General features: G+C 50.0%; 1 protein-coding gene across 1 annotated transcript; it reads right to left on the bottom strand.

Moving 5' to 3' along the window:
* Positions 1 to 28: 28 nt before the first annotated feature.
* On the bottom strand, positions 29 to 26423 carry LOC116831834 (extracellular serine/threonine protein kinase FAM20C-like). Its single transcript, XM_075061541.1, has 10 exons — positions 25927 to 26423; positions 22540 to 22715; positions 22316 to 22394; positions 16959 to 17051; positions 9375 to 9490; positions 8520 to 8700; positions 6604 to 6713; positions 964 to 1045; positions 669 to 728; positions 29 to 302 (listed from the first exon to the last, which is right to left on the bottom strand). Exons 1-10 carry the CDS (start codon positions 26421 to 26423, stop codon positions 29 to 31), a joined length of 1668 nt encoding a protein of 555 aa, XP_074917642.1.
* Positions 26424 to 27928: the final 1505 nt, after the last annotated feature.

The following is a 27928-nucleotide window of genomic DNA, read 5'->3' as shown; positions in this document are numbered from 1 at the left end:
ATAGTGGGAAGGAGCTCTGCTCATCCCATCACGCTTTTTTGCTCCTTGTCTCTTGGTGCTGCCATATCCCTTGTTTCAGCTTTCCCATGTCATCCACCAGCACCTCCTTCTGGCCTCCCTTTGCCATGCACACCCGCACCATGTCCAGTACTCGCTGGAGCCGCCGGTCCAGAGCTTCCAGGTGAGGCTCTGATAGGACTGGCGAGAGGCGGTCTGAGGCCAGCGCCTCCCGCATGACGTCACTGAGGCGGTACGGCTCCGTGGCAAGCAGCTGCAAGCGCAAGAATGTCGACTTCTTGATACTAAGAGTGGGGGTGGGTGGAAGGGAAGAAAGGAGAAAACAAAAATCAACCAAGTTAAGGGACAGCCGCAACAACATCTGATATTCATGCAGTGCTGTCCAGCCTGACTGATCCCAAAGTGCTTTGCAGACAGTATATGCAGGGATCGCTCACCCACTGCTGAAACTGACATCTCTGGGGTGGGGCGCAGCAACCACTCTACTCCATGTGACAGAGATCCTGCTTTTTCATTTTGAAAATCCAGTCACACAAGCCCAGACAGGGCACTTCCTGAACCAGAACAAGCAGACTTCCACTGATTCCTTAGCAAGTTACCCCCTCTACGGTGGAATTGGGCAGGAGGGAAGGGGCAAAGAGAGCAATTACCTGCAGCACTGCTGGAGAGGGGCCAGGATGGACATTTCATCATGAGAATGTCTCCCAAATCTATGGGGAGCAAAGAGAGTGTCGATTATGAGTGTAATGTGCCCCTTATGGGCTGTGCAATATTGTCCATCCCACCCGGGCCAGCAATATGGCAATGACATCACAAGTGATGTCTGGGCTGCCACATCATTCCCAGCATGTGCAGAGACACCCCCCGCCAGATCCTTCTCATGACCTCCCTGTGTCTGCTGTTCTCCATACTCCTTGTCAGCAGGAGTCCATCTCTCACTCTTACCCTCGGCCGTTGTCCAGGTGAAGCAGGAAGGTGTCATTACCAAACTTCTCAAAGGTCTCATAGTGGTGTCGGTCCATGTTACCTGCAGAAGGGAGAGGAGAATGGGGACAGGGGAAGGGGGAAAGCAGTAGAGAAGATAAACTGGACATTCTGCTTCAAGCACATCCTGAGCTCCAGGGATAGAGTAGACAAAGAGCATGTCTACACTACAAAATTATGTTGACCTAAGTTACAATCGACACAGCCACCACAGTAATTAAATCACTTTTGCCTGTCCACACTATGCTCCTTGTGTCAGCAGAGCATGTCCTCACCAGGAGCCAGGGGCACTGATTTAACTGTCAGTATGGGGCATTGTGGGATGGCTTCTGAAAGGCAGCAATGGTTGATATAAGCAACTGCATCTATCTAACCACGTTGACCTAAGCACTACACCTCTTGTGAAGGTGGAGTTAAGTCGGCATAATGGGTGAGTTGAGTTACATCAGCAGGGGCAACATTTTAGCATAAACACTTAGAGTTAGATTGATGTAAGCTGCCTTATGCCGACCTAACTCTGCAGTGCAGACCAGGGCAAAGAAAGTGTGTATGTGTATGTAGCCTCTCTCCTTTAGAGATGTGGGTTGAACTTCTAGTGGGTCACACTTCTAGTGGCTCATCAGTGAAATGAGTTTGGTGGGCCTCAAAATCACTGCCTTGCTTGACAGGACTGGCTATTTCTTTTCAGGGGAGGTCCCAGATGAGGACAGTGGGGGATGCTACAGCTCAGGTCTTCATGCTTATAGTCGGGGGGGAAATGGAAATGCAGGAGAGAGCTGCATGCCAGGACTGAAGTGCAAAGGTAGAGCTGTAGGTACGGTGGGATTGGGCAGGACTGGAATAGCTGGGAGTAGAGTAGAGCAGGTTGGAACTGTGAAGGGAGTACAGAAGCTGGCCTGGTTTCTATATATCCTCAGGTAGTGAAGAAAGAAGCTAACATATTTTTGGACCCCTGATTATTTTTGAACATCAATAGAGATCAGAGACTAGAACAAAGCAGTTGAGATGCTGATCTTTAAAAAAGGAAAGAAGAATGATCCTAGCAATCACCACCCAGGTTAATGGAGCCATGAGCAATAAACAGCACAAGATTTATCAATAATAGATCTTATCAGTCAAACTCTCCTGCATTTTAGATAAAATTACAAAGTCAATGGATCTTAGTAAAACATTGGATATTGTGGCTCACAGAATCTTACTCTTAAAATTGATGTCGATATCATCTTGGATATGTCACTGTCCTGTGTACTGGAACCTGAATGGAAACTCTAAGAAAGACTAGCAAGCAATGGCACAGTAATGAGTTGGAGGAGCAGCCTAGAGAGGGGTACTGCAGAGATAACTGGTGGAGCCATCTCATTTAACATCTGGAAGAGAGAGTGAAGAGCATGTTAGTGGTTTTCACAGCTGGTACTAAACTGGAAGGAGCCGCAGACCCCAGTGAGGGGAGAGAGAGAGAGAGAGAGACAGATGTAACAAAAGGGATTTAAAGACTTGTCTACACACAACTGCACTGCTTTAATTATACTGCTACAGCTAAATCAGCCATGGTTCCTGGTTCCCCCATGAGGAATTGCCATGAGATGCATTCCAACTTCACTCTAATTAAAGCAAAAGCTATAGGTTAAGATATTCTGCTGAGCAAGGATTTGGACAGAATTGTACCAACGGCAGGTGGGATTGACACAGAGCTCTAAAGAAAGCACATCAGACTTTGCCAAGAGCCCTAGCACATCCAGCAATCTGATTGTCTGCACCCGGAAACCCTGCTCATCAGGGGCGGCTCTAGACATTTTGCCGCCCCAAGCACGGCGTCATGCCGCAGGGGGCACTCTGCTGGTCGCCGGTCCCGCAGCACGCCGCCCTAACCACGTGCTTGGCATGCTGGGGCCTGGAGCCACCCCTGCTGCTCAGGGACAAAATATGAAGCAGATCATGTCCACAAACTGTTTTTTGACACCCTGCTAACAGATTTATTGACAGCAACATTCAGACTGAACTGGGACCTCACCTGCAGTGACCTCAAGAGAAGCAAGGTCTGATGAATTTCTGCTTGAACACATGGATTCAGTGGTAGTACTGGAAGCTACAGATACCACAGATGCTTTTCTCCAGATACCAAAATTCAGTCTCATGGAACACTTACTATGGCAGGACCCTGAGAACTGTAAAGTACTGTAAATGGCCATGGAAAATAAATTCCAGTAGAGTTAAACAGCTAATCATGACAGAGATAAGTAGACAAGTCGCGACTGATGGTTAGTCAAGCCCAGCCTCCTCTCTTTAGCAATGGCCAGTGCAATACACTTCAGTGGAAAGTATAACACTTACTTAATGGACAATTTATCCAATAATATGCCTATGTGGGGAAACAACTGAAATAAGCTGACAAGGAAGATCTCTGAAGTCCCTTGCAGGACAGTGTTGAGGTACCAGCCAAGGAGATACCAGGGATGTGGCTGTTGTCCAAGCTGCAGAAAGAAGAGTTGAGAAGAAAAATGGTGACCACTATTCCAGTATGTTGTCAGGCGTAAGGCATCAGGAAAAGGCCTGCACCAGAGAGTGAATACTGGCTAGCACAATGACACAGGCCAAGATTTTCAAAGGTGATGATTAGTGATTGGGGTCCCTGATCTGGGACAGCTTAAAAGGCCTGATTTGCAGAGGGCCAGTAAGCAGCACCTTCTGACAATCAGGCCACTTTAAGATATCTCAAGTTGGGCATCTAAAATCACTCAACACTTTTGAAAGTCTTGGACATAGTTCCACATTTATTCCAGAGGAAGAAAATTAGAGAGAGGGAGGCATCGTCTGTTATAGACCCCTTAAAGTTTGGGGCATCAACATTCAGACATCTGCTTCAGGGAACAATCTTCAACTCTGGGGTCAAAGGACAGAAGTGTTTGAAAACATGGATAATGCTAAGAGAAGGGTCAAGGGAGGAAAATGGCCTGCAGAGAAACTGGGAACTCCTAAAGAAGGAGTGAAGTTGTAATGCTCAGTCTTATTTCCCCACAACAGCATGCCCAGTTAATCCATCTGGTGGTATTTGATAGTGTGTAACCTGAACAGAATCCAGGAAAAGGAAGAGGCAAATAAGTAGTAGAATGAAAATCAAGAAAGGGATGAAAGAGAAGAGATCACTGAGGACAAATCTAAGACATTAATTTCAAAGTCTAAGTTGTGTGTGGGACTTGGAGGATCAATCTGTCCCCAGCATGGAGCTGAGACTGAAGGTCTCCAGCTATTCTCACTGCAACAATCTGGGGCACCCTGAAAGCTATTAATGAACAATAGCCATAAATGAAGCAGAAGTAAGTCCAAAGGCACTAGCAGCAAAATCAGCCTAACTGCTTGCATCAGTGACAAAAGATAGTGGAAAAAGGGAAACTATCCAAGTTATGTAACCAGTTAAAGAAATTGGGACTCAGCAGAGACAACAAACAAACAAGCAGTGATCAAGACATGCTCTTCAGATCCCTAAGTGAACAGAACATTGTGAACAGCACCGAGGAATGGCACTGGAATACATCCATAGCAAAGAAGAAGGGTATGAAACAGGAGGGACAGGAATGAGAGTGGTAGGGGGAAAAAAAAAAACCCAAACACTAACAGCATTAGCCAGTGACTGGGCAATAGCCATCATTGTCTTTCAGCTGAATGTACTTGTGCAGCAAATGCTGTAAAACTGAATATTGTCTGTAGGAAAAGTAATGTAGATCCTACTGTTCAACAGCTTGGAGATACGTTAAAAACCACTAGCCACCCAGTGTAAGAGCACAAGACACATAGGCAACATAGATTTACATCCATATGGCCCCACTGAAGTAAATGTAAGTTCTTCTCCCCTTCTATGACAGACATTCAGAATGTAACTGACTGGTCTTTATTCCTGGCTTCAGTCATCAGATGTGGGGTGACAAGAGATCAGGTCCCTGTCACATGGCAGGAGTCAGGATGCACTGACTCTGGATGTCTACCCAGCAAGTCAAAACCTGTGGCTGGCCTGTGCTAGCCAACTTGGGCTCACAGGGCTGTTTCATTGCTGTGCAGACTTCTGGGCTTGGGCCACAGCCCAAACTCTGGGATCCTGCCACCCTGCAGAGTCCGAGAGCTTGGGCTCCAGCCAGAGCCACAGAGTCTACACAGCAATGAAACAGCCTTGCAGGGCAAGTCCTGCAAGCCCAAGTTTTTCTTTGCTGTGTGGACATACTCTGTGGCTACTGTAACAGTAGGATTTAACCATTTATTTTCCCCTCTTGCTTCCCAATAGATGGCACCACAATGCTAGCCGCTCTGAATGCAGATTGTGGGAAGGGAGAAGACAGATGAATGACAAAACTCATAGATGCTATCAAGCCTTATTGCCTTGATTTAAAGAGTTCCCAGCGCCACAACAACTCAAGAATGGAATAATTTCAGCACAGCCATTTTCATTAGTTGGTACTATTTCTATGACCTTTGTACGGGAAATTGTGACTTGTTGGCAGTGCTCGAAGGGGAGAGCCATTGGCTGTACACTCCGGCCCGGAGGATGCAAAAAACAGATATAGAAAATGTTGGCCAGCTAAACAAAGCAGGATGCTGAAGTTAGATGTGTGGGGGTGCAAACCTTGGCACAGATAAGATAAAAAGGCACCTTTACTAAAAGGAAAGTGGCTCTCTCAGTGTAGTGTAGACTAACAATGCTGTAGTTTGGTCAACAAGGAAGCATGTGAAAGGATAATATTATACCCACTGTTGTGATTGTTACTCTGGAACACTTGATGAGCTGGACTTCATCCTCCCAAACAACAACCTGAACCTCAGTGATCTAGGGCAGGTCATTATGGTACCAGTGACATTAACAGTCAAGAAGGAAACAGCTTTCTGCTGGTAACGCAGAAAGTGTATATATAACTGGAATGCTAAGAACGACATTTCAGAATGGGGGAAGTGGATGAGCCCAGGGTTCATTTGGTTTAAAACAATTAAAAACAAAAAATTCTGGAAGTTAAAAGTTCAAATTAAGTGTAATGATGGAAATAGCTAATGTGGTGTGAAGCGCAATACCAGAGTGCAGCCAATAGGGGGTAGAGCAAGGGACTCATGCAGTAACACTGAGTAACAGTTGCTAAGGGTAACCAGGGAAAGCAGGAAGTGGAGACAGACAAATTCCCCAGAAGGGGCCCTGTCATTGCCCTGTGAGAGCTGTCTGATCTATAAATAAAAGCAGAAGTGGCATGCAGGATCACATGCCCTCAAGGATTTGCTGCTTGGCTTGTACAGAGCATGCTCACACAAACTGAGCATGCTCAGTAACGCTGCTGAAGCCAGCTGCCCTGACTGCGCCCCCCTACTATCTGCAGGCAGGGGTCATCTCAGGGTTGCCAACCCTCCAGGATTGGCCTGGAGTCTCCAGGAATTAAAGATTAATCTTTAATTAAAGATTATGTCATGTGATGACATTTCCAAGAATACATCCAACCAAAACTGACAACCCTAGTCATCTATGCAATAGCCTCAGAGCCTCCTTGCACGCACGAGTGCGTCACATGTGGGCAGTCTGTAGGCCCAGGCTTGGGAGGGCATGGGCAGGTTGTTAGAGGGGCACCCACTCACCCATCAGGAAGTCAAGCACAGTCATGTCTATGAGGTCGAGCAGGCGGGAGCCACTATCGTAGGGTGGTGTCTTTCTCACCTGAGCACAGTAATTCTGATTCAGCTCCCACCTTAGAAGAGAGGCCAAAAGGGGGAGAAAAAAAATCACAAGGTGTCCTGGGCTCTGGGACCGGGGGAGAGCATCGCAGAAACTTCGGATGACTTCTTTTAACCTTTAGGGCTTCCCTGGGCCTTCTCAATCCCCACCCCCAGGAATGGATTTCTAGGGACAGTCCATGGTAGTTTTCTAGGGTTGCCAACTTTCTACTTGCACAAAACCAAACACCCTTGCTCCGCCCCTCTGTTGAGGCTCTGCCCTTTATCCAAGGCTCCGCCCTCCCACTCACTCCATCCTCACATCCTCTGTCACTTGCTCTCCCCACCCTCTCTCACTCATTTTCACTGGGCCCGAGCATAGATGCCAACTTTCTCTGGCGCCAGTGGGTGCTTGTGGCCCCCCACCCCTGGCCCCACCCCGACTCTACTCTTTCCCCACCCCTGGCCCTGCCCCATTCCAACCCCTTCCCCAAAGTCCCCACCCCAACTCCGCCCCCTCCCTGCCCCATCGGATCCCTTCCCCAAATCCCTGCCCCAGCCCCGCCTCTTCCCCCCCCATGCCACATTCCCCCTCCTCCCCCCTTCCTCCCTGCCCTGCAAAACAACTGTTTCACGGCACAAGCACTGGGAGGGGGGAGAAGCAGGACTTGGCAGCGTGCTCGCAGAGGAGGCGGAGGCGAGCTGGAGCAAGGGGGGCAGGGTGGGGAGCTGCCGGTGGGTGGTGAGCACCCACCAATTTTTTTCCATGGGTGCTTCAGCCCCGGAGCACCCACAGTGTTGGCGCCTATGGGCCAGAGCAGGGGGTTGGGATGCAGGAGGGGGTGAAGGCTCTGGCTGGGATATGGGATGGGGGATGGGATGAGGGGTTTCGGGCTGAGGCTGTGGGTTGAGATGCAGGAGGGGTTGAGGGCTCCGGCTGCGGGTATGGGCTCTGGGGTGGAGCCAGGGATGAGGAGTTTGGGGTGTGGGAAGGGGTGAGGGCTCTAGGCTGTCGGTTCAGGTTCTGGAGTGTGGCCAGAAATGAGGGGTTCAGGGTGCAGGAGGAGACTCTGGGCTGGGACTGAGGGTTGGGGTGCGGGGTGTATGTGAGGGTTCTGGCTGGGGGTGCAGACTTTGAGTGGGGCCAGGGATGATGGGGGGTGCTCCGGGATAGGACTGAAGGGTCTGGAGGGCCGAGTGGGGATCAAGGCTGGGGCAGGGGTTGGGACATGGGGGGGTGCAGGCTCTGAGTGGCGCTTACCTCAAGAGGCTTTTGAAAGCAGCAGCATATCCCCCCTCCGGCTCCTACGCAGTCAGGCGGCTCTGCACGGTGCTCCATCCGCAGGTGCCCCCCCGGAGCTCCCACTGGCTGAAGTTCCCAGCCAATTGGAGCTGGCGCTTGGGGCAGGGGCAGCATGCAGAGTCCCCTGGCTGCCCCTATGTGTAGGAGTCAGAGGGGGTACATGCTGCTGCTTCCAGGAGCCACATGGAGCTATGGCAGGCAGGGATCCTACCTTAGCCCCGCTGCACCATTGACCGGACTTTTAATGGAGCCACCAGTGTCCCTTTTCAACTGGCATTCCAGTCAAAAATCGGACACCTCGCAACCCTCATGTCCCCCATCATGTTTGGCTGTACTGAGGGGAACACCACCATCTTCAGTTTGCATCCCTGACCCAGCGCCTTGACACTGTCTGTACCACCTTCCCCACCCCCTCCTCTTCCCCACACAGCTGTCAGAATTGCTGTCCTCTCGCCACATCTCTCCTGCAGCCCCCATCCCATTGCCACTCGCCACCCACACCATCTGCACCCCTAACCTTTCCTCCTAACACACTCACTCCGCCTTCTTGCTCTTGTGGTACGAGCGTCTCCAGGGGCTGCGCCAGGAGTGGCGTTTGGCCAGTTCCTTGTTGGGCAGAAGGGCCGCCATGGAGCCCTCGAGCTGGTCCGGTTTGCCACACAGGGCGTGCTCCGTGGAGCAGTAGTAGGAGCACTCACCGAAGAAGCAGACATTGCTGGCTGGGGAGGAGCCAGTCAAATCAGGACAGAGCAAAGGTCAGCAAAAAGAATCAGTTCCAACCCACCCAAGGAGTAACAGAGCCTATCTGGTGAGTGCGATGACATGCTGGCTGAGGAGAGCTCACCTGCAGGACGTGGACAGTAATTCTGTACAGCAATCAATCTAGATGAGAAGAGAGCAGGTCTGCTCTTGTTGTGCAGTTAACCTAAAAGGGCTCCAGTGTGGCTGGAATGCAGTAAGGACATAGCTGGGATCCCAGTATCACACCCACAGGCTGAAATACACGGCTAGCAGGAGATTGATGAGTTGAGGAGAGGACCTGCCCACTGGGTAAAATAGTTGGAGTTATCTGCCTGAATGCATCTTTCCCAAGATACAGGACTTCCCAAGGGAAGATGGGATTCCTGGGCAGGTAACCTCTAGTGAGATGGAGCAACCAGGCCGATAATCTGGATTGGAGGAAGACATAGAACCCAGGCAGATAACCCAGGAGTGGCTCCAGAGCACTCAGGCAGGTGATCTCCATCCAGCTGCACTGCAGATCATTCCTTAATTACATGTGGGTTGGGCAATGGCAAGTGGGTGTGAAGATGCGTGTCACGGGAGTTGCAGTTCCCCCCATAGGAGCCCAACCAGGGAGCTTGTGATGGGCACACAGGCAGAGAACGCTCACCTGGGGAAATGAAGAAGGTTCTAGCCAGTTTCTTGTCAGTTGTGATGTCACGAATCTCTTTAGTTATATTCACCAAACGACCAGCCACTGGAGGGATTCTCCGGAAATCCAGGATCCTTCGGGGACAAGGAGAGAGCACAAAGAACTAAACAAAACACAGGACCAAAGCAGTTTCTTCCTTAAGCTGAGTGCTTGTTTCACAACTGTGGCAAATTGCCGGTACTGTTCTCTGGGTCTCACGCTTTCTCTTCTCTGGGGTAGGTTCAGGGGCGCTATGCTGGCCTCTTGAACGAGTCTTACTAAGAAACTTCTATTTCTCTCTGGACAAACTCTTCTCTTCTGCAATCTGCACTCTGCTCCAATCCAACCTTTCTCCTTCAACTACCACCTGTCCCTGTCTGACTGAAGCAGGGGTTTATATCCATGACTGGAGTCAGGTGCTCTAACTGGAGTCAGGTGCTCTAATTGGAGTCAGGTGCTCTAGTTAATCTAAAGCAAACCTTCCTCCCTTGGCAGGGAATAAGGCCCCCTGCTAACACTCTTATGCTGCCCTCTGGCCATGCTGTATCACATATCCCCCCCCCCCTGCTCAACACCAAGGGTTGGGCTACTCGGGACGAGAGGCAGTGTTGGCGTGAGAGGCCATCAGCGTTGCCGTGTTGGCTTCCAGCCCTATGCTGGACCCGAAAATGGAAAGGTTGCAAAGAGAGGAACCACCTCGTCACTCTGGCGTTTCTTTCCTTGTTCCTATGCATCCACTGGAGCGGGGCGTGATCAGTCACAAGGGTAAACCGCCGCCCCAGGAGATAGTAGCGGAGAGTCTCCATAGCCCATTTTATCGCCAGACATTCCTTTTCAACAACAGCGTATTTTTGTTCCCTGGGGAGGAGCTTCCGGCTGAGGTACAAGATGGGGGTGCTCCTCCTCCCCTACCATCTGGGAAAGGACGGCACCGAGTCCCACCTCCGAGGCGTCCGTCTGCAGGATGAATTCCTTCTCGAAGTCTGGGGCCATGAGTACCGGATGGCAGCATAGGGCTGTCCGCAAATCTGCAAATGCTGCTTCCGCCGCATCTGTCCACTTCACTATCTCGGGGCCCCGAGCTTTTATCAGATCCGTCAATGGCCCCGCTCTTGTGGCAAAATGAGGGATGAATCTCCGATAGTATCCAACTATACCCAAAAATGCTCTGACCTGCTTCTTGCGGATTGGTCGAGGCCAATCTTGTATTGCCTCCACCTTGTTCCATTGGGGCTTCACACCACCTCTCTCCCTACGACATGCCCGAGGTATTTGGCCTCAGCTAGTCCTATCACGCATTTCAGAGGATTAGCGGTGAGACCAGCCTTTCGCAAAGCGTCCAGCACTGCTTCCACTTTGTCCAGGTGTGTCTCCCAATCAGGGCTATGTATAACTATGTCGTCTAGATAGGCGGCGGCATAGTTGGCATGGGGTCGTAATAACTTATCCATCAGTCTTTGGAATGTGGCAGGGGCCCCATGGAGTCCGAAAGGGAGGACAGTGTACTGGAACAGGGCCATCGGGTGTAGAAAAAGCAGTCTTTTCCCTGGCATCCTTGGCCAGGGGTATTTGCCAATATCTTTGGTCAGATCTAGGGTGGTTAGGTATTTGGCCTTGCCTAACTGATCAACCAGCTCGTCAATGCGTGGTATCGGGTAGGCATCGAAGTGGGATACTTCATTTAATTTCCGGAAGTCGTTACAAAACCTCAGGGTGCCATCAGGCTTGGGGACTAGTACGATCGGACTGGACCACTGGCTGTGGGATTCTTCAATGACCCCGAGTTCCAGCATCTTTCGCACTTCCATCCTAATTTCTTCCCTTTTAGCTTCCGGTATTCGATATGGTCTTATCGTCACCCTTACTCCGGGGCTGGTGACAATATGATGTTGGACTAGTGCCGTTCGACCTGGTTGGGTACAAATACGTCCTGGTTCCGGTGGATCATTTCAATGACTTCCATCCGTTGTTCTGGGGTTAAGTCAGGAGATATCTTTACCTGCTCCTGCGGGCCGTCTGCCTGAGGTAGAGCTCCTCGAGTGACCAGACACGTCTCTCTGTCATGCCAGGGCTTCAGTAAGTTGATGTGGTATATTTGCTCTGGCTTCCGGCGGTCTGGTTGTCTAACCTTATAATTCACTTCTCCAATGGCTTCCACTATCTCATATGGTCCGTGCAACTGGCTAGGAGTTTGCTTTCTGTGGTCGGCACTAACACCATCACCCGTTCCCCCCGGCTGAAATCTTCGCATTTTCGCCCGACGGTTGTAGTATGTCCGCTGTGCCTCTTGTGCTTTTTCTAAATGCTCCCGTACTATCGGGGTTACTCGAGTTATCCGCTCTCGCATCTGTGTCACATGCTCAATAATATTCTTTCCTGGGTTGGGTTGTTCCTCCCAATCCTCCTTGGCGATATCCAATATCCCGCGTGGGTGGCGTCCATATAAGAGTTCAAAGGGAGAAAAACCCGTGGACGCCTGGGGAACTTCCCGTATAGCGAACATTAGATACGGCAAAAGAGTGTCCCAGTCCTTTCCATCCTGTGCTACCACCTCCGGATCATACTTTTGAGGGTTCGATTGAATCTTTCGACTAGTCCGTCTGTTTGTGGATGGTAGACGGAGGTCCGAATGGCTTGTATACGGAGCAGGGCACATAAGTCTTTCATTAGTTTTGACGTAAACGGGGTTCCCTGGTCTGTCAGGATCTCCTTAGGGATGCCCACTCTGGCGAAAACCTGTAGTAGTTCTTTAGCTATTGCCTTAGACGTGGGGTTTCTTAAAGGGATGGCCCTCTGGATATCGTGTGGCATAGTCAAGGATGACTAGTACGTTTCGGTGGCCCCGTGCCGACTTTTCTAGTGGCCCACTATGTCCATAGCTATCCTCTCGAACGGGACATCAATAATAGGTAAAGGTACTAGTGGGGCCCGCAAGTGAGGTCGGGGCTATGCAGCTGGCATTCAGGGCAGGAGGCACAATAACGCTGGACTTCTGCTCGTATTCCTGGCCAATAAAACCTTCTTAGTATTCTATCCAGCGTCTTGTCTACCCCTAGATGTCCCCCAAATAAATGACTGTGAGCTAACTCTAGTACGGCCCTTATGTGTTTCCGTGGGACTAGGAGTTGCTCTACTTCTTCCCTCGTATTTGCTCTATTCTGTACAACAGATCACGTTTGAGCACGTAATATGGCCTTGGGCCTTTGACTTTTCCTTCTACAGGCACTCCATTTACTTCCACTACCTCCTCCCTCACGTTTGCATATAATGGATCTTCGGCCTGGTCCTGCCCAAAGGTCTCACGTGCAGTGCTGAACTGACCTAATTCCAGGGGGCCTATTTCAACTCTTCCCCTGGGGTGCTCCCACTTGGGCCAGGAACCTCCTCTGAGTCCTCCGTGACCCGAACCTTCTCCTTGTCTCCTGGGCGGGTTCGCCTACCCACAAGGGAAGTCTTTTGATTAGCTGCCAGAATCCTGGTCCCTAACTTTTTAGCCGCCCTTCGTTCTCGCCTAGCCCTGCGGGGTTTTCCAGGGGATGAGAACAATTCTGGAGCAAATTCAGCAAACATTGGGGCGAGGCTATCTTTAGTTGCCTCTGTCTCAACCTGGGGGTTGCTACCCTCTCCTGCCTCTATCGGGGTCAGTAAGTTCTCAAACCCAGGGAAGTCTCTCCCAATCAAAACAGGATAAGGGAGCTTGGGGACTACTCCTGCAGAAACTCTGGTGGTATTCCCCTGGATTTCAATCCGTACTGGAATTGTAGGGTAAAAATTCACGGTGCCATGTACGCATGTTACCCCTGTGCTTTTGGCCCGAGTTAGTTGGTCTGTTCCCACCAACTTTCCCGAGACCAACGTGACAGCACTCCCCGAATCTATTAATGCTATGGTTTTATACCATTCATTTTTACTGGTCTGGTAAATCCATGTGAGGTCAATGTAACCCCTACCAGGTTGATCAGGCCACATTGCTCCCCATAACTCCCCAGATTACACTGCATAGGCACCTCCTTGTTGGGACATTGGGCTGCTATATGCCCCAATTCCCCACATTCATAACACCGTCCCCTCATTCCGGTTATCACCCCCTGCCTGGGGCTAGTTGGCCGGCCCCCCCACTCTCCCAAACCCCCAGGTCCCTTTCTGGCCTCGAGCCATTCCTCACTGTCGTTCCTCCCGGTTATAGTTTTTCTAGAGTTCTCGACAGTCCGGGGCCTTGGGTTTGGGGTTTGTCTTCCTGGGTTGCCGTGTCTCCCCGCTTGGAGTCTGGAACAGTTCGCGGGCTGCCAGTTGTCTTTCCACGAGGGAGACCAACTCATCATAGGTAGAGGGGTCATTCTGACCCACCCAAGTCCTGAGTCCTGGTGGTAACCCCCGCATATACCGGTCCAATATTAGTACCTCCATCATCTCCTCAGAGCTATGGGCTTCAGGGCGCAGCCATTTCCGGGTCAGGTGGATCAAGTCAAACAACTGCGTTCGGGGTGTCTTGTCCTCCATATATCGCCATTCATGGAACCTCTGGGCTTGTAGTGCCGTTGTCACTCCGAACCTGGCCAGGATCTCTGCCTTTAGCTGGGAATAGTTTGCTGCAGCTTCTGCAGACATATCGTAATAGACCTTCTGGGCTTCCCCACATAGGAATGGGGCAAGGATACCAGACCATTGTTCTCGGGCCAGGCCTCCCGCAGGGCTGTTCTCTCAAAAGCCAGGAGGTATGCTTCCACATCATCCTCCCTGGTCATTTTTTGTAAGTAATGGCTAGCCCGTATGGTCCGGGTCCCTTCCCCGTGGTGATTCTGTTCCATAAGGGTCTTCATCTGGCTTATTAGGTCTCTCAGCAGGGCTCGGTCCTGAGCAGCCTGACTCAGCAGCAGCTGATTAGTCTCTTGCTGCAATCTAGTCGCCTCTTGTTGGGCGGTTGCCTGGACCCTGGTAGCCTCCTGCTGGGCCGCGGTGGCATGTATAAGGGCCTTGACCACGTCGTCCATCTTAAGGGTGGGAGGGTTATGTCTCCCCCTGGACTATGTCCCCAGCGCGCAGATCCCACCCCTGACACCACGTGTGGCAAATTGCCGGTACTGTTCTGCTGGGTCTCGCGCTTTCTCTTCTCTGGGGTAGGTTCAGGGCGCTATTGCTTGCCTCTGAACCAGTTCTTAATCACTCCCCTAGTGTCCTTGGAGGAGGGGAGTGGAGAGGGAGGGACCTGGGCCCGCCCTCTACTCCAGGTCCCAACCCAGGGGCCCTGGGGTTGTGGTGAACCACTTGACTAGCGGTTTCTTCCCCTGGGTTACTTCCCTCTCATACCCGTCAGCTTGTGAAGGGCTTCTCGCCTCTCTTCTATACAAGCCTGGTGCCCCTTACCTAGGGTTTCTGTTGGGCTTCCCAATCCACCGCAGCACTCCTCCAAACCTTCTATTTCTCTCTGGACAAACTCTTCTCTTCTGCAATCTGCACTCTGCTCCAATCCAACCTTTCTCCTTCAACTACCACCCCCTGTCTGACTGAAGCAGGGGTTTATATCCCATGACTGGAGTCAGGTGCTCTAATTGGAGTCAGGTGCTCTAACTGGAGTCAGGTGCTCTAATTGGCCACAGCTGTTCTAGTTAATCTAAAGCAAACCTTCCTCCCTTGGCAGGGAATAAGGCCCCCTGCTAAACTCTTATGCTGCCCTCTGGCCATGCTGTATCACACAACCAGATGGAAGACAGTAAGAACAACATCTGCAGTGACTTTAGCTAGGGTAAAAATGACAAGGGCTATTGATCACCATGCTTTGGTGTGTAAGATGTGGGGTCAGGAATATCTCTACTACCCCACTGTTGTAGTATTGCACCATTAGGTGCAAATCACAGGGATTTTGCACCTTCCTCTGAAGCTTCAGGTACTGGCAGGTGTTGGACACAGGTTTTTGGACTAGATGGCCCATGGGTCATTGCCCTGCTCTCCCTTAGCTGGAGATTGAGTACAGATGATCTGATCCGATACAACAACTCCTGAGTTCCTGGAGAAGATACTCCAATGCAGCATTTTTCAAATTCAGCCACCGTAGCCACATGGAGCCACTAGGGGCTTTTCTTGTGGCCACAGCTTCCTGAGCTGTGATTGAGGGGGAATGGGAGGAGGGGGGAGCAAAGCAGCAGCTTCTCCTTCTCCCTGGTGCTCCTAGATGCATGAGCTTGGTATTGGTTGCTAGGGCTGCCAGCGGGGGTTGGGTCACACCCCCTTCTGGAGACACCTGGGGCACAACACTGGAGGAGCAGGCAGCCAGTGAGTTCCCCAACTTCCCATGGGCAGTGGGGCTCAGGCTTTGGGCTTCAGCCCTGGGGTGGTGGGGCAGTAGACTCTTGCCACAGGGCTTTGGTTTCCAACCCCAGACTCTGGCCTCACAGTAGCAGGGCCCCAGGTTCCGGCCACATGGCTTCATGCTCCATCCCCCAGTCACGGGGCTTCAGACTCTGGCCCCCCACTGCCACTCCTGGACATCCACCAACTCACCCCCATCACCCCTGGCCCCTGCTGCCTCCCCCAACCCCCATCCAGGGCTTAATTTGTCCCTAGGCTTGCCAGGGCTGAGTTAATCTACTGTCAAAAGTGATATATGTTTCATATCACTTTTCACAACAGACTTACTGCTAGCAATAAATAAATTACAATGATTCAGATGTGTATATGGGCATATTTATTTGTTTTTCCTAAAGCTAATTAAGCATTTTAGGGAAAAGTGTGAGGGTAGCCATCAGCAAGAGTTGGTGGCTGCACTCCCAGGCCACCAAATAAAATTTGTCTAATGAAGGCTGGGAATCCACCAGAAACTCCCCGACTTTGTCATTGGGGAAATAAAGAATAGGTCTCATTGGGCCTGTGTCCTGCACCCGACATGCAATGGTGGTAGATTTCAGTCAGATCTGTCCCTGAGTAGATATTGGTTCACATCAAAAAATTACTTTACAATCTGGCAGGACAATCTGTGTTTAGGAGAGGTCTGTATTGGAAGTGCATGGGGTCAGTATTAGGGTACATCAGCAGAGCTGTGTGGCAGGCCAGAACTGGGCAGGGGCAGGCCAGCGGGGATCCTATGGGTCTGGACAAGAGTACATGGATAGAATGGACTGGGGGGGAAGATGAGGGATGCTCTAATGTCAGGATTGAAGGGTACTGGCAGCTGCTTTTATCAGGGGGTAGCAGGACTGCTAGAGTAGGAAATGCTGCAGGTCAAGACTGAGGAGCATTGGCAAAGGCATACGCCTTCCAGGGCCAGGTTTGGGCCCATTGAATGAGCAGTGTGTGCGGGATCTTATGAATGAGTGACCATGGAGCTTAATCTACATAGCATTGTAGATGTGCATGATGTTTTGGTGACATAGCACCTTGGGGAAATAATTGTGTAACAGTCTGAATAAGGGTTCCCCGCTTTCCCTACCAGATGGAGGAAGGGGGCTCCCTGCGGATGACAGATCCTGTGGCTAAGATCTCAGGGCTGCTCCCAGCCTCCTTTAACAGATGTACTCTCTGTCCCCTGAAGAACAGAGCTGGGAGCTGGAAGGGCTTTGAAGGGCTCACCTGTCCAGGTGAAAGGCTGCTATTTCTGCATTGTGTCGTTCAAAGTCCGAGAAATAAAAGAAATCTGCTGGGGTCTCTTGGTCCCGGGTCTGCCTGAAATGAAAGGGTGTGGGGGGAGAATGGGACAGAGGAGGTTAAAGTCTCCAGTGGTGAGTGTAAGCCTGCTCACCACTATGGGGGAAACTTAGAGTCATTCACTTTCTGATCTAGGTGCATGTTTTATGTCACTTCCCTCTCCAAACTCGGGGTGGACACCAGAGCAGTGGAAACCACCTCCATCCCCATTCATTAATTGCCTCAGTGTCACCTCATCATTTGCTATATGTTTCATAGATTCATAGATTCCAAGGCCAGAGGGGACCATTATGATCATCCAGCTCAGCGGTTCTCAACCCCTGGGGCTGCTTGTGGCCCAATCAGCACACAGCTGCAGCCCAAGTGACGCCCTCAGGGCCAAACGGCACACAGTTGCAGCCCAAGTGACGCCCTCAGGGCCATACAGCACACAGCTGCAGCACACATAATACATAGAGAGCTGCATATGTGGCCCACAATGGTAAATAGATTGAGAACCACCTATCTAGCCTGACCTCCTGTATAACCCAGGCCATAGAACTTCCCCCAAATCATTCCTCAAGCAGATCTTTAGAAAAACATCCAATCTTGGTTTAAAAATTGCCAGTGACGGAAAATCCACCACCGCCCATGGTAAATTGTCCCAGTGATTGATTACTCTCACTATTAAAAATTTACATCTTATTTCCAGTCTGCATTTGTCTAGCTTCAGCTTCCAGCCATTAGATCATGTTACACCTTTCTCTGGTAGGCTGAAGAGCCCATTATCAAATATTTGTTCCCCATGTAGATACTGTGATGGGGCAAGGCCAGATGGCTACAGTAAAGTACTGAGAAACAGGTATGTTAGCCCCAGGCTAAACAAATCCCTAGTACTCTGGTAACCAAATGGCAGTTGCTCCAGGTTAATCAAGGCACCTGGAGCCAATTAAGATCTTTCTAGAAGGCAGTAGAGATAGCTACTTTAATTAGAACACCTGCAGCCAATCAGGCAGGCTAATCAGGGCAGCCTGGTTTAAAAAGGAGCTCTCACTCTAGTCAGGCAAGAGGAGCCAGAGGAGAAGGAGCATGTGTGAGAGAGCTGGGAGCAAGAAGGCAAGGAGCTGAGAGTGAGAGAGTGTACTGCTGTGAGGATTGAGGAGGACAAGCATTATCAGACACCAGGAGGAAGGTCCTGTGGTGAGGCATAAAGAATGGTGTTTGGAGGAGGCCATGGGGAGTAGCCTCAGGGAGTTGTAAACTGTCCTGCAACTGTTTACAGGAGGCGCTATAGACAGCTGCCGATCCACAGGGCCTCTGGGCTGGAACCCGGAGTAGAGGGCGGGCCCGGGTTCCCCCCAAACCTCCCACTCCTGATCAGACACAGGAGGAGCTGACTCAGACTGTGGGTTCCACAAGAAGGGAAGATCACTGAGGTGAACAAATCCGTCAATAAGCGCAGGACCCACCAAGGTGGAGGAGGAACTTTGTCACAATACTTATAGGTTATAAACAAGTCACCCTTTAACCGTCTCTTTGTTAAGCTTAAACAGGATTGAGCCTTTGAGTCTATCATTGTGTCAGGCGTGTTCCTAACTGTCTCATCATTCTCATGGCTTTTCTTCTGAACCCTCTCCAATCTATGCACATCCTTCTTTGAAACTGTGGGTGCCAGAACTGGACACAGTACTCCAGCAAATGCTTGCACCAATCCCAAATACACAGATAAAATATTTCTCTTCTCCTACTTGAGATTCCGCTGTTTAGATATCCCAGAATGCAATTAGGTCTTTTGGGCCAAATCACCACGTGGGTGCTCATGTCAGCTTATTAATCCACCTACGACCCCTCACCCTTTTTTCAGGGCCGGTCTACATGCTCGACTTAATATCGCGTTTAATGGCCGACTATATCCGATTTTAACGCTGTATCCGTTCACACGACGTCGTCTGTTAATGATTCGGGTTAAACGGTCCTCCTTAATCGATTTCGGAACGTCCTCTCCTAAGACGAGAGGAATTATGCGCTAATCGCGGATAGTGATAAGCTCGGGATAGGGTTCGTGTGGGGCGAAATCGACGTTATTGGCCGTCCGTATGGCCGGCATCCAGAAGTGCAGCACTGACCTGCTCTGCGACAGCAATCTGAATTTGGATGCGGGGCAATGGGTAAAACAGGAAAAGCGCCCCCGGTGAATACTTTTGAATTACTATTTCCTGCTTGTCCCACGTGGAGCTCTGATCAGCACGGCTTTGGGCGATGCAGTGCTTGAAATCGAAAATGAGCTTCCAGACATTAGACCGTACGGGGATACTAGGGTCTGATCGCTGTATGGGGAGACAAATGCTTGTTGTTATCCAGCTGCCGTTACAGACCACGACTGCCAAAGCGTTTGAATAAAAAACTCCAGGATACCTCAGCGTCTGCGTGACAAGCGTTAACGGGAAGCCAGGACTCAAATGGACGCTCTATTGAAGGGAGGAGGGTGGTAATGAGGACTCCAGCTATCCCACTAGTCTCCATCAGCAGATCTCTGAAAATTAGTTTGCATTTTGGCTGATGCCTCCAATGTCTGTAGGTTTCAAACTGCAGTGTCTGGCCGTCTGGTTCAGGGTGAAACGCTCCTGCTAGTTTATTTCCTCCCCACACCTAGGTGAAAAAAAAGGAAAGATTTGCCTTGCTAGGCAGTTTGCTTCATATGCCATCTCGCGAAAAAGGCCGCCATAAGGGTTGTCTGCTGCCTTCCACAAAGGGAGGGTGTGAGGCTGTACCAGCACCACCGGGGCAATGTTTTCTGCCCCATCATGGCACTGTGTCCTCTTCAACACGGAAGTGGGAACTCTATGGGACTGAGACACGCTACGCGGGCACTGCGAATCATGTACTGTGCACGGTACGCACTAAGCCATACGCTTGATAATGCGATGGTCTGGAGCTCGCGGACCTACATGGGAAGCTTCTGTCTGATCACGTGGTAGCGCGCCTTAAACCATTTATTAGATCTGTTTTGTAATTATTCGGTTTTTCAGCTAATTCTGAACAAATCGTGTCACGCAGTTGTAGACGTGACCCTTCATGTCACTGTCTTCCCAGGTACAGAGTCCCCCCTCCTGACATTCCATCTTGTTATTCTTTAATACACATGCTGATCAGGCCATGGAGAGAATTTGAGCAGACACAGTACATCACTGTTGGCTGGGGCCCCTATCTTCCTCTCATTTCTTCTATTTACAGATGGTAAGCACAAGTCAGGTATGAGCTGTTACCCTGACATCTGGTGGTGAAGTAATGGAAGTGTGGAAAAGAATTTGTTTTTTTTTTCTGGGGAAATTTGCCGAAATCTTCAATAATTTGATAGGCACGCCTACGCCCATCCCAGGACTGCCGATGCTGTCGGGACTGCTTTGTGTGACAGGAAATTGACTCAACTCTCAGTTGGGTAGGTACTTGCTAGACAAGGGACCATGTGGTTTCCAAACCCTTGACTGAATAGGAAGAAGGTTTTGGGGATCAGGTTATTTGTGCTGTGTGCGTGCAGTTCTCCTGTGAGCTAGAGAGCACCAGTTTGCATCCTCCTTTCTCCACTGTGGAATGTCAGAGTTTGATTTTTTATTGCCTTAAGGCTCTAGATACAGGTTGCTGAGCTGACTCATTTGGGCTAATGCTGCTGCACTAGGCACTGGGCTCCCCTCTATGCTGCTAAATCACAAAAGAGCTGAAAATTACTGGCTGGGAGCACTGAGATACTGTGCTAACTAGTGGGGGAGCCTTGAAGCTGCCAGAGTGAGCAGTTTATGAGGAGGCGGAGCGGACCACAGGACAAAGAACTGGTGGAGTGGAGCGGCTGGCCCAGAGCGGAGTAGCTGTGGGGGCGTGTGGAGCAGCCACAGAGCGAGCGGAGTAAACCCGAAGCAAGCACGTTTGCTGGGACAAACTCTGGAGCAGTTCATGAGGCGTGGAGGTTGGAGGCGGTGAGCAGTTTTGTGAGGACCGCCGGAGGAAGGAGCAGGAGTGGCAGCGGTCTGGTAAGGCGGAGCACTTTCGCTGGAGAAGGCGAAGCAGAACCCACGGAGAGGCAGGGCGGTTTGGCCCTGGACCCACGTAAGGTTGGCCCCTTTCACCAGGCTGGGGGGAAGGGACCTCTACAGATAGACTCTTGAATTCTGGTCGTGGCATTGACAGGAGACTTTTGGGTTGTTGGACTTTGAATGATTGGACTTAGACCCTAAGGGCGGGAAAGGACATTGCCAAATGTACTTGGGGTGGTGGTGGTAATGGGTTGTCGTTATTTATAAACTGTGTTTGTGGTTGTTCTTTCTCCAATGGGTATTGCCACACTGATTCCTTTCCTTTATTAAAAAGATTTCGCTACACTCAGACTCCGTGCTTTGCGAGGAGGGGAAGTATTGCCTCCGTAGAGGCACCCAGGAGGAGTGTGGTTATGTAAGTTGTCCCAGGCACTGAGGTGGGGGCTCGAGCGGTTATCCTGTGGTTATTGAAACAGAACCCCTGGATTTACTTGAACCTGGCCCTTGTGCTGCAACTCAGAAGGAGGCAGAAGGGGTTACACAGACATTACTGATGTTTTGGGGGACACCCTGCTTGGGACCCCCTGGTACAACCGTCCTCCGCCCTCCACTCTCGTAAATCCTACAATTTTTTTTTTTTGAATCTGTAACAATGTTAGGGTTCAGAAGTATCTGAGCATCAGGATTTGGAGTAGTAGATTTCTGAAAAGCATTATCAACAAAACTGCCTCTTTCTAAGCTATATTTGATCACACGAAGGGTAGTGATTTCATGAAACTGTCTGTGAAACCCTGCAAAACACACCTGGGTTTCATTCCACACTGGAAACTCAACTGCGGTTTTGTCAAAGGGTTCCTGGAAGCCGAGGTCCACTGTGTGACCCACAGCTGACTTACGGCTTTGTGGTGAAGTTGTGCAAACAATTTACAAAATGATCCACTCTGAGGATTTGCTCCCCGCTACCACAAGAGGTCGCACCACCCCATCAGAAACAAACAGCTGACCAGCATGTCTCATTTGTTCCCCGGAAGGAGGTGTCAGTGGGGGAGGTCATCTCATGTCCCCACCAGCTTCCCTTACAGGGACTCTGATAAGTAAGCTCATGGAATAAGGCTAAAGTTCCTGCCTCCCTCAGTTTCCTAGCTAGATTTTCTCACCAGGTAACGAAATGATTTAAGATGAGCCCAAGCCTTGGGTGTTTGCATCCAGGATGTTGGTACAGCCCCATCTCTGGGACTGACCAGGCCCTGGCCCCTCTCTGCTGGCCTTACTCACTTCATGGGTTTGAAGAGTGCCTCTCCATAATTTGGGAACGTCATGATCAACTTCAGCTGGGTCCCTCCAGGTTTCTGGACTGCAATGATACAGATAAGAATCAGGGCCAGAGCAGAAGAAAAGGGGAAAAGAGAATGAGGAGAGGGACAGACGGACACTGAAAGAGGGACAAAAAGCAACGTAGACACGGCGAGCATGTGTGAGGAGGCAAGCGAGACTGGTACCTGAGCCGATGATTTTCTGTGTAGCCAGTTCCTCCAGCAGCGTAGGAGTGATGGGGTCCTGCCGGGAGTACAGCTCATAGCGATTGATGCCAATGTGGAACCTGAGCCATGTGGGGTAGGTATCATATGGGGTCTTTCCAGTTGGAAGGACCATCTCTGCTTTACTGCTGCTGACCCTGCAGTCCAAAAGCCACCCCCACATAACAAAAACAGGGTTTAGGACATGCACAATGTACTCTCCATCTCCAGAGTGCTCCCTTATGGTCACATCACACAATATCAGCCCCTTCTCACACATCTATCAGCAAACAAGAAGCTGGGAGGGGACTGGGTGGAGAGGAACATGGGTGTCGGGTATAAGATAGGGTGACCAGATGACCTCATTTTATAGGGACAGTCCTGATATTTGGGGCTTTTTCTTATATAGGTTCTATTACCCCCACCCCATCCCAATTTTTCACCCTTGCTATCTGGTCACCCTAGTATAAGAGGCTTGGGAGCTTCCAGCGCTCAGCTTCAGCCTCTCCAAACGCAAGAGTCACGTGTGGCTGAGGGAAAGAGCTTGGAGGAATGGCAATGGAAAGAGGTGGGAGAGAACTGCCTGCTGTTCCAGGCCTAGGCTCCTACACACACCTCAATCCTGACCTACAGCATCCCTGGCTCTGCCTGGGCTGGACCTCTCCAAAGGGTCCCCTTGCATCTCATCTTACCACATGACAAATATTTTGGGGCAGACCAAACCTTTGGCCTATAGTGCCTGCTGGGCACAGATGAGGGAGGATGCGTTATCTGATGATCCGAGAAAGATTCTACAGTATCACTTTAAGAAGGGCAATATATTTAAACTTCTTAACCCTGTTTTGCCTGCATTTTAACTTGGAGTCAAAATCTAACTGAATTCCCCCCCGGCATAAGGATTACCACCGGTGTGTACAGTTAGTTGTAGGATATCAATTACTTTAAAGGGCACATCTGTATTTATACATTTTTAAATGTCAGAACAAAGGAGATTCATAGTTATTTTCCAGAAACGACCTTAACGCTGACTCTTTATCCCAACCCACTATTTCCCTTTGATTAGTTTGTCATAGGCCCCTGATTTACCTGGAGAGAGGAGTTTGTGTTATCTCTATTAAAACTATCAGACAATGTAGTTTCTGCACACTTGCATTATGATGTTACATTACAGTAGCATCTAGGCCCAGATCTTTAAATGTACTTAGAAGCCTAAATATCTGAGGATCTGAGCACTTGGGAATAGGGGCCCATTGTGCCAGGTACTGTACAAGCATAGAACAAAAGACAGTCCCACCCTCAAAGAGTTTATACTCTAAATCTACTCCCTGCCCTGGAAATATACTGAAACTGCATCTAATAGTTCTACCTTAAATAACACAGACCCATCTTCCAGGTTAAGTTATAGACATATTACAGACTAATCCTCTGAGATAGATAGGGTTAAGCTTGTTTGCGGAATATAGCTCTGAATTTCCATTCTTTCTAACTGGTTCCTTTAAAGTAGCTATTATGCATTTACAATATTAATTACCAACTGGCTTTTATTTCTTCATCTAGACAATAGTGGTGACACAGGCACGTGGGGACGCAAATAACCACATGCCAACAGTGTGGTTGTTGCACCACCAAGTCCTGTGCAGATCAGAGAGCATCTCATGAAATGCAAGGCAGGAAGTAACGCTGAGATTGTAGGTAACTTAACTGTTAGTCATCTCATTTCAAAGGGGGGCAGTCTGGGGAACGGGAATGCAAATGGTTAGTGCTATGGAGAGAGGGAAGAGGCTTCTTATGCATGGAGAGATTAAAGACTATTGAGTTTGGAAAGGAGATGAGGAGATATAATTTTTATTCAAATAAATATTTATTCTAATAATGAATTGTATAGAGCTGACCAGCCCAAAAGCTCCCATTTGACTTCATTTCAGGAGACGAGGACAAGGGGGCCCTCCCATTACAAGGAAGTACATTTAAAATGAACTAAAGGAAATACTTGAATCCTCTGGGCAGCCCTCTCGGAGGGAAGAACCCGCTGCCGAAGAATGACGTGGCAGCGGTAGAGCAGCCTAAGTGCTGCCAATCGCAGCTTTCCCCCTGCCCCTTCAGTGCTTGTAGTCACCAGGCGGTGCTCCAAGGCTTCGGCAGCACTTCAGCAGCGGGTCCTTCACTCGCTCCGAGTCTTCCGCTGCACTGAAGGACCTGCCGCCGAAAACCCAGAGTGAGTGAAGGGCCTGCCGTGGAAGTGCAGCCGAAAACTCAGAGCGGCTCACAGGGCCCCTGTGGGACCCAGGGGAAATTGCCCCACTTCCCCCTCTCTGGGTGGCCCTGCTCATATCATCTGATTTTGGCAGTCCAGTCTGAGACACTTTAAAGAGGCCAGATTGTCAGAAAGTGCCGTTCACCTGCCCTCTGAGGAGCCTCCAGTGGGGCTCGCAAAAATCACTAGTGACTTTTGAAAACACAGGCCATAGCCGAGAACTATCCTGTGGAATTTACTGCCGCAGGACAACTAAGACAAATAGCTTAGTACAGTTCAAAAGGAGGGCCTTTATGGGATGTGGAACAACAGTGACTCTGACTAGGATAAAGTTACAATGGCCCATGCTCCAGGGGAAAAGCTGATCAGTCGCTGAATTCAAAATACATCCCCACCCTCCCAAAAATATGGTATGGTATTGCACAGCTAGTTAGGTGCATTATTGGGATTTTGTGCCTTCCTGCAAAGGATCTGAGAGTGGCCACTCATGGGTGAAGGCCCATGGCTGGCTTTATCTATACCTGGGTAGCAGCTTAGGATGCCATATTTATGGTCATAGCCCTGTGCTAGAACACAAGCCCTGCAAGGCTGGCTGGCCGGCCAGCCGGCATTGCGTCCTGGGATTGGGGCCTGGATCTTCTAAACTAGGGGTCGGCAACCTTTCAGAAGTGGTGTGCCAAGTCTTCATTTATTCACTCTGTAATTTAAGGTTTCGCGTGCCAGTAATACATTAACATTTTTAGAAGGTCTGTTTCTCTAAGTCTATAATATATAACTAAGCTATTGTTGTATGTAAAGTAAATAAGGTTTTTAAAATGTTTAAGAAGCTTCATTTAAAATTAAAATGCAGAGCCCCCCAGACTGGTGGCCACGACCCAGGCAGTGTGAGTGCCACTGAAAATCAGCTTGCGTGCTGACTTTGGCACCAGTGCCATAGGTTGCCTACCCCTGTTCTAAACCAGGAAGGGGAGGAAAAGTGGAGACACCAAAATAATTATTTACCCAGCATCCAAATACATTTAGGGCCAGCCCTGGACACGATACCACGCTAGATGGACCATAGGCTGGTCTGGTTACTGTGTTCCTAAAGAATATACTGTGTCAGGTGGTCTCACCATTCATCACTCCCACTGCTTTTCAGCGTGAACTTCTCTTTGGGGTTGACACTGAAGAGCTTGTCCTTCTTCACCAGTTCCGGGATTGGGATCTTATAGAGGGGATGCTCAAAGAGTGCTGCCATCTTTGACCGCCCTGTCCATGCCGACTTCACTCCTGCCCACTGGTGCTTAAAGTCACGATCTCGGAGAACTGTCTTGCTTCTGTCACCTGCTGGTGGCCTCCCTTCCAGTGAGCGGGAGCCTTTCTCCAAGGAGCCATTGCTGCCACTAAAATCCTGAAGAATCCTCAAGCTCAACTTTTTTTGGACTGAAACTAACGGGCCGGATGGCGGGAGGCCCAAGGGGTTTGCTGCTTTTGGGATACAGCTGCAGGAGCTGGGAGCAGCTGGGAGAGCCAAGTCCAATGCCATGTGCATCAGGAGAGCCAAGACGAGGAGAAAGAAGAGCAAAATTTTAAACTTCCTCTGGAGCAGAGTCTGCAATCGGCGTAACATACTCTCCAGGCTGATACACGTGGCAAGGTGCAAATGTCCACGTGTGGACAGGAAAGAGTTAATATTTACGCAGTGTGATCCCCTTGCCAAAAACAAGAAGGATGGAGAAGTCCCGAGCAGTGTAGCACCCTGGATTTAAAGTTTCAGTGTTAAAAAGCAAGGGCAATGCAGAAGTTGGGGTTTGCAGGTGAAAGCTAAGCTAGCAACACTTGTCACCTTCTCTTCTGCTGCTGCTTCAGGACAAAAGAGGATTGTGTCTGTCCATGGCAGTGAGTCCGGAGCAGCTCCCAGGTCCCTTGTGGAGAGGACCCCCTGGATGTGGCAGCTGTCAGCAGGAGAGAGAGGAAGGGAGGTTGCAGCTTGGTTTATCAGTGTTGATAAGGGAAGAGCAGGCAGTGCCAAGGTTAGAGTGAACGGGGCAAGTTCCAGATCAGTTGCAGCAGATTGTTCAATGACAGAAGTGACTGTGGACAATCCCCTCACCTAATCCACCCTCTCTCCCACACTGCTACTCACATACTCACCCAAGTACCCTCATCAGTTCACACTGACATACCATCATACATAGCCCCGCACACTCACCCTGACATACCCACTCACTCTTACATCAGGACCCACTCACTTACCCCTACCCACTCAGTCACCTTGACATATGCCCCCCATCTGCATTTATATCTACATGCATACACCCACGTATTCATCCACTTATAAAGAACTTGCTCCCACCTCCTGCTCACGATGGGACACTGACAGATAACCACATATACACTAACATCCCCCCTGATACCTACAAGGCCCCTCAAACATACCAACCTCTTCACTGACACGTAGATACAGAGACACTCGTACTGGATAGATCAATAATTTAAGTATTGGCAGAGCTAGGGGAGAGGGACGGGACTGGCACATCAGGAGTGAGGTGTGCTAGCAAAGCTGCTTTGGGGTCCCAGGCTCAGTGCTGTAGGTTAGGAGCAAGGTGGATGTACAACTGCTTTGGGATCTTAGAACTGGAATAGAGGATGTTTTGGGTCAGAATTTAGGGGATGTATCAAATCAGGGGTGGGGCTCCAGCACTGGAATAACGAGGGGTGCTGATCTCATACTCAAGGTGCCATGGAAGAGTTAAAGTACCTGCACTATATGATACCTGCCCCCTTGCACTACCTTGTTTCTGCTGATACTGCACTTTACAAGAATGGGACAAGCGGGAATCAGAAGTGAGAAAGAAAGCTGCATCTTCAATCGGTTCCAAATGAGCTTGCTAACAACTTTCTAAGCCAAATGGGTTCAGAGGATTTCAGTCCTTTTGAAGAGCTCCTTAGCCCTGGGAAACCTTCCTGCAGGAAATTCACCTTTCCAGTGACCTATAGTTACACAAACCTGGGTCCATCAGGAAGGCCACGGAGGTAAGTAGAAGGGAGAGCTTCCCGGATTTAACCAACCCTGTAAAGCCGGCCATTACAAACTTAATGCAACAGGCAGTGGGACCTAGACCATCTTGGAGG

The sequence above is a fragment of the Chelonoidis abingdonii genome, chromosome 1, assembly GCF_003597395.2.
Source record: "Chelonoidis abingdonii isolate Lonesome George chromosome 1, CheloAbing_2.0, whole genome shotgun sequence".
NCBI lineage: Eukaryota > Metazoa > Chordata > Testudines > Testudinidae > Chelonoidis > Chelonoidis abingdonii.
Note: the sequence above shows the minus strand (reverse complement) of the source record. Positions and strands in the feature narration are given on the sequence as shown.